The sequence below is a fragment of the Astyanax mexicanus genome, chromosome 16 (genome assembly GCF_023375975.1).
Source record: "Astyanax mexicanus isolate ESR-SI-001 chromosome 16, AstMex3_surface, whole genome shotgun sequence".
NCBI classification, from domain to species: Eukaryota; Metazoa; Chordata; class Actinopteri; order Characiformes; family Acestrorhamphidae; genus Astyanax; species Astyanax mexicanus.
This window is the reverse complement of record NC_064423.1, coordinates 32,453,156-32,460,567: the sequence shown is the minus strand read 5'-3', so window position 1 is coordinate 32,460,567 and position 7,412 is coordinate 32,453,156. Positions and strand designations below refer to the sequence as shown.

General features: G+C 37.9%; 1 protein-coding gene across 1 annotated transcript; it reads right to left on the bottom strand.

Moving 5' to 3' along the window:
* Nucleotides 1-1,419: 1,419 nt before the first annotated feature.
* On the bottom strand, nt 1,420-6,853 carry LOC103046897 (NAD(P)H dehydrogenase [quinone] 1). Its single transcript, XM_007231825.4, has 6 exons — nt 6,532-6,853; nt 4,999-5,166; nt 4,369-4,499; nt 3,349-3,462; nt 2,953-3,054; nt 1,420-1,968 (listed from the first exon to the last, which is right to left on the bottom strand). Exons 1-6 carry the CDS (start codon nt 6,533-6,535, stop codon nt 1,618-1,620), a joined length of 870 nt encoding a protein of 289 aa, XP_007231887.1. The 5' UTR covers nt 6,536-6,853; the 3' UTR covers nt 1,420-1,617.
* Between the last annotated feature and the right edge of the window lie 559 nt (nt 6,854-7,412).

The following is a 7,412-nucleotide window of genomic DNA, read 5'->3' as shown; positions in this document are numbered from 1 at the left end:
AGAAAAGATTAAGAAAACAAAAGAAAGATAAACTATCAGGGCGAGTCTACTAAAGAGCTGGCCAATGCAAATAAAATATGAAAAGACAGACAGTTGTTTTGTGTTGATAAAGAGCTGAACTGCACAACTTTAAGTTGAGCTCACATGTTTAAAAGCCAGCAGTAAGCTCTGGAAAAAATAGAGATTTATATGTTTATGTTTGAGTGAAATGAACATTGTTGTTTTATTCTATAAAATAAGGACAACATTTCTTCCATATTCCAAATAAAAATATTGTAATTTAAAGCATTTATTTGCAAAAAACAAGAAATGGCTGAATCAACAGATAAGAGCGTTCAGACCTCAATTAATGCAAAGAAAACATTTTAATGCATCTTAGCATGTTCTCCTCCACCAGTCTTACACACTGCTTTTGAATAACTGTCACTCCTGGTGCAAAAAGTCAAGCAGTTCAGCTTGGTTTAATGGCGTGTGATCATTCATCTTGATTGTATTCCAGAGGTTTTCAATTAGGTAAAATCAAAGAAACTTATCATTGTTAAGTGGCCCTTTATTTTTTTCCAGAGCTTTATTTCTGTTAAGTGTAAAGTTCCAGTATTGTAGTTGTAGTTTTACGGCTTTCTTTTGTTTTAACACATAATCTTTGGCATTTCATTTGTTTGGCTTTCCCACCATTTTTAAGGCCCTATTTTCCACTGGTTTAAATCCCATCTGGGGCAGCACGAGCACTCCTTTACCATTAATAAGTAATAAATAAGTAACTGTATCTTTCTACTTGAACAATAGAAACAGACCTGAATATGACATAAAACCTGTGATCGCCTGAGCAGTTAGTAAACAGGGGGTAGATAGCCCTCTACACATGAATAATTAAGTGCAGGTTGCCATTAAGACACCTCAGCAGCACAAATAATGAATGAAGTGCAGAGTGAGGTCAGTGTAGATGTTTAATTAGGTTTGTCTTCAACTTTGAAAAATGGAAGGCACATTTACATAAAGCCATTGCATTAAAGAAATTGGACAGTTCTAGCCAGATAATGCTCTATAGTGCACTATAATCCAACCACAATCAGATTCACTCCATCCGGATGGAGAGATTGATATGGTTTTTATGGATTTTTGATAAAAAATCACAATGAAAACAGGCTGAAGTGAAATAGGAGTAGCAAGGCTATTTTTAAAATGTAAGGAGTAGAAGTTAAAGTCCACTAAGGTATTATTAATAATCTAGTAATTACTCTAATAAAGTTTAGATAACCAATATTTCTACTTAAGTAAGGAAACCAAAGCTTTATTACTTGACACCTCTGCAGAGGTAACATGATCAATTTATATACTGCTGTTCTATGACTTTTGGATAGTCAGTGTGTTTTAAAGTCATTATGTTTAGAAGATCTAAAAATTACATTGAACATTGAATATCACATCAAATCATTTATTTCTTTATTATCAGATCAGTGAGTAATGAACACAAATCTACATGATGCAAAACAAAACATTGTTGCAAAAAACAAACATATATATGGGTAATCACAACATAAAAGCACTACTGTTTTTAGTAATTAGCTCAAATTTATCTTTAAAAAATTACATTCAGTATCAGAAGTCGTCAGTGACTCAGACTTTCTTTTGTGAGTGTTTCGCTGATGCTGAGGGATCACATGCAGAAGAAGCCTTGGTCTGGTTGTCTGGGGGGAGGGGTTTGCCGAGGTGCTGCCCGGTGGTGAGGCCGTATGATTTAGAACGATACTCTTCCTTCACCTCAGGCCTCAGTTTAAACCCTGCTTGGAGGCTCAGGTCAAACAGCTTACCAGAAGCAAAGGCCACTTTCTTTTCCTCCAGCAGACCCTTCAGCCTCGCCTGCCAGGACTCCAGCATGGCTGCTCTGTCAGAGGGGGAGGCACGAGCAGGACCCCAGAAGATCTGAGGAGCCAGAACCTGAAACCCACAAAAGTGCAGAACTCCATTCTGCAAGATATGATTGTATTATTATTAAAATAATAGAAGAAAGAGAAATAAATAATATATCTTACATTTAAATTGACTCTTATTTGATTGGAACCAAATTGAAAACTTCTGGAAAATAATCAAGAGGAAGATGGATGATCACAAGACATAAAACCAAGCTGAACTGCTTGAATTTTTGCACCAGGAGTGAGCAGCATAAAGTTATCCAAAAGCATAAAGTGTGTAAGACTGGTGGAGGAGAACATGCCAAGATGCATGAAAACTATGATTAAAAACCAGGGTTATTCCACCAAATATTAATTTCTGAAATTTCTGTTTTGTATGGTCAACATTTTAGTAAATAATATACATCCATCCCTTAATTTCAGGTCTTCAATACATCTAGGACAAAAGTCAGGACCAAGCAATTAAGGACTATAACAATGTAAAATAACTAAATAATGAGGTAATATCAACATTTGTCTGAAATCATGATTTAGTATAAAAGCAGTATCCATGGGGCGCCGAGTGGTCCTGTAGTCTAAAGCACTGCCACTATGATCAGGAGATTACTGGTCCGAATCCCGGTCATGCAGCTTGCCATCAGCTGCAAGAGCCCTGAAAGAGCACAACTGGCCTTGCTCTCTCTGAGTGGCTATGAGTTTATACAGAGAATTTTAAAACAAAGAATACAGCAACTGTTAGCCACCTTAAGAATGTCATCTGAACCATTTTATTGCTTAGTAACCTCAGTGCCAAAAGTGTTGTGAGAAGGGATGGCAACATTACAAAGTTATAAATGTTTTACCAGCCCAATGTTTTTTTGGAATGTTTTGCAGGCCTGAAATGCAGGAATGGATGTCTATTAACAAGCAAAATTAAGTTAAGCAGACAAAACATGACATTTCTTGGTTTATAATGTCTGCAATGAACGCATTTTCCTTTTTGAGCCAACATTTTCTGTACATTTCTGTTGTTCTGTACTTATACAGTATAGGTTCTCACCTGTAAGGGCCATAGCATCACATTGACGTCTCCATTGATACCATCAGGTTCGTACTTGCATTCCGGTGCTCCAGTTGTGAATGAAAGCAAGGCTTTTTTATCCTACAGTGTGAATTAAGCAAAGTCTGGTTTTAACCAAATTTTTGTACAGTTTTACAATCTGACTTCATGATTATTTTGAAGCTTAATCGTTCTAAAAGGTCACCAACACTGATTCTGGAGCTTTGCCTTAATGCATATATCCATAATAGTATTTACTGCCTTCAGATGTATTCGATTAACTGAATTATTGTTTTATTTGTGCTGCAAGATAACAGATCTCCAGGCCCGAGAACAGGAGAGCACTGCTCTACAGTAGACAAATAATGATTGGCTGAGAAATGGAACAGCACGTACCTTACACAAGCCATTATCATACGTGTTCTGCAGAGTGTAGGCGAAGCCCCGGGTTAGCACTCGCTCTATCCAGCCTTTCATTATAGCAGGAAATGAGTACCAGTACAGAGGGAACTGCATAAGATATAAAAAAAATATATACATATATGTTTGAGAAAACACATCCGTTATCTTATGCCAGAATGAAAGACTAAACATACATTACAGATATTTTGTCTCTGGGTTTCATGTTGGGCCAGTATATGGATGGCAGTAATGGGCCCCAATAGGATTAGTGAATTTACCAGTAAGTAATATGGGTTCAGACATAGCTTTCTGTCTGTACTTTACTTTCATTTTGTTTGTATCTTTAAACAGTCTCTGTAAGTTCCATGACTTTTGGATTGTTAGGGTGTTTTTAATTTATTACGCTTAGTAGATCTAAACATTTTACATTGAGTATTACATCAAAAACATATTTCTTTATTCTTAGATTAGTGAACAATGAAAAAACAAACAAATATATCAGGTATCATAATGTAAAAACACATTATTGTTTTCAGTAATTAGCTCAAGTTTATATTCAGTAAGAATCAGAATCAGTCGTCAGTGGCTCAGACTTTCTTTCTTTTTTGATCTGTGAACAAAAAACATAGTTAAACTGCCCTCCGCTGGACGTACTGCTTAACATTAATGCCAAGTGAATGTGGCACAGCAGTATTTATTAAGAGCATGCTTTACACATGCATTTCTGGACAAGCTGAGCGATATAGAACTATCACTGAAAGTGAAATAAACATGTTATATGAGTAACAGCATAAGCCTTTACACAAATATGATGTCACATATAGTTATCACGAGTGTTTTCTTGACCGATTCACTAATGTTACACGATGCTTAAGTTGACGTGCCAGGTTGCTACTCTCTATTTTATATCAGAGTAGCATCTCAATGCTTATGAAGCTGCTCTGTTAAACTAAAAATGCTAGGAGAAGAAACAGTTAGAGAGATATGAATAGAAGATTAAGGCGAGAAGCGAACCTGAAAAATGATAAGATCAGCCTGCGCCACTTTGCGGTGTTCTGCTTTGATATCATCACTCAGTCTGTCCTCCTTCCAGCCGATGTAGGCCTCCTCAGCGTAGAGGAAGTGTTCTGGGTTCTTCAGGTTACCTGGACAGGTATAATAAAAGTGAGTGATAGGAAGTGATAGGAAAAGAATAGGAAAATGTGCTAAAAACTTCATTTACATTACCAGGCAGTTTTTTTTTGTCTTAATATGATTAAAATCTTTTGAAAAAAAAAAATGTGATTAAAACTGCAGTGTGAGTGTGGTCAGTTTTTTTATCAAGCTAAAGAGAGCCAGGTGAGGAGGAGGTCATAACTGGGTGCTACCAGACCATGCCAAGTGTAAACAGAGAAGACCCAGCAAAGACGGCAGCAGTATCTAACAGTATCTAACATCATGTCTGTGTTACAGTGGTATATTGGCTATGCTAAGCTATGCTACATGGCTCCTGTGAGCCTCTATATTGCTGTAAAGCAGCCAATCAAAGCAGAGCACACCTTTTTCCCCCCACAAGCCAACATCAATAGAAAAAACATGACAATAGGGTTGTAAATCAGTATTTACAAAAGTTATTTTTATTGCCCATAAAACCTTCATACAGACCTTTGATGTCCGCCGGTGAGACTGTTGGATGGAAGTTCATGGCGTAGAGATCAGACACAATGACTTTATAGCCCTGTGCAGTGAGCGTCTGCACAGCCACATCCTTCGCAGCCGCGTTAAACGATTTCGGGCTGTGATGGGCATAGATGATCAATACAGTCTTTTGTGCTGAAATGAATAAGAAACAAATAAAACAGTGAAGAGGGTAATGGGAAGAGTAATGTTTATTAACGGTTATATTATGCTTAAAAAATTAAATTATGAATTCACCAAAATTTGATTTTTTGGCCGAAAGTGAAACCAAACAAAATTTGAGAAACATTGCCACGTTTTCAACATTACATACAATAAAGAACCTAAACGTGCCTTTGTGTTAGTTGTTTAGTATAAGTTATTCAGTCTTTTTTCTCGTTTTTAGCTGCAATGTTGCTGAATATTTGGTGCATCCCTCATATTAATTATAAAATTGTGAGTAAACTCCAAATATATGATATTATCTGACTATTCAACACATCATATATTTTAAAATATAGTGCATTTTAATATTGACAAGACAAGTCAACATTGTGGCACTGGTGTGGGCATCAAAACAATTGGTTGTCACATTCATGCCACAGCATTGTCACAATGCAACCTAATTTGCTGAACTGGTCATATCAGGAGCACTAAAATCTAGGCTTACGATTGGCTGCTTTCTATCCTGCTGATGGTTCAGTAGGCTCACCTCCCTGCACACACAGGGGCGGCACGGTGGCGCAGTGGGTAGCACTTCCGCCTCACAGCAAGACGGCCTGGGTTCGATTCCCGGCTGGGGCGACCCGGGTCTTTCTGTGCGGAGTTTGCACGTCCTCCCCGTGTCTGCGTGGGTTTCTTCCGGGTTCTCCAGTTTCCCCCTTCCAAAGACGGCACTTTCAGGCTAATTGGAACTTGGTTGAAATTGCCCCTTAGGTGTGAGTGTGTGAGTGACTGTGTCTGTACTGTTACCGACCTACGAGTCCTCTTCTGAGGACGAGATCATAGAACCTTGTGAATAAACATTACCTATCCTGCCACGAAATAGCTGACGAGCTGATGTGGCGTTAAACTCGACTAACCTGACCTGACCTGACCCCTGCACACACCTGCTGTTAACCCCCCTAACATGCACATTTCAAATGTGCTGAGAGGGTGGAGCCCTGTAGATAAGGAGAGCGAATAAGTAGCTTTTTGGGGGGAAATTAAGTACATTTTAGAACAAGAAAAGAAAGCATTTCTTACCAAATGACTCTGATTTACTTGGATTATTTTCTAAGCATTAGTTATCATTAACTATCAGGACAGTTTTAAATGTTGGAGTTCCTCTTTAAGGTCAGAAATATGACAATACAATTGGTGCATATTGAAATGGTTAAAATATCACACACCAGCCTGTCTGGTGGTGTAGTTGAACTCATAAAAGTGCTATGAATTAGAATCCCGATTCTGATTGGTCTATTCAAAATGAAACAAAAATAACAGACGTCAAAGTTTCAAATGTTATGCAGGAAATCTTACCCATTTCCAAGTGTTCCAGAGGTCCAAGAGCTCTCCACTCTTCTAAATCACTCTTTTCAGGCTGAAGAACTGCAGTAAAATGCTCTTAGAACAGCTTCCTTCCTTGCTGTTTGTAAAAAGCACTGGTTGATTGTACCTGTAATGATGCTGTAATGAATCTGAGGCTACTGAATGGCTGGCTGTTACAGTTTCTCACATTTTTCCTCTCACACTAACAGCACACATCTGGTTATCTGGTTTCCACCTGAGAGTAAATAAAAAGACAACGTGCTGCTGCCTCACGTGTGCACTTAACAGCGGTGCTCAACATCCTGACAAATCTTGGACATGGTCCATCCAACAGAAGCACATGCTCAGGAGCTGGAGCTGGACTTTGTCCTGTTTCAGTTAACCTTCTATCATAATCCAGTTATAGTGAAGCTTCTTCAATTTGTATACTGAGGTTAACATAAAAGCTTGGGTTAAATGATTAAACTGAGGTAAATTCTGAAAATAATCATGCTGTGGTTTATTACAACCTTCCATTCCCATTAAAAATACTGATATAGCATTGATCTCTTGGATTATCAAGGTAGAGACAAAAAATGCATTGATTTAAAGTATGTAACTTTATTTAAAAAAACAGGTTTGTAGGTAAAATAAAAAAAGAGTCTTACCCCAGATTGCTGCAAAGAGGGAAAAGACTCTCAGGGTCTACATTTTAGTAGTGTACCTCTTGGTTAGAGCTCCTTGACTGCTAGACATTTCCCTACAGTGCACTCAATGATATTTTACCCAATTGAGAGACTCACTGGGTTCATCCATCTGCCAACCATTGTTGACCTAATTTGCAGTGATGTTATGAATCAGAAACCTGGACTGCCAAGGCCAAAAACGGCAAT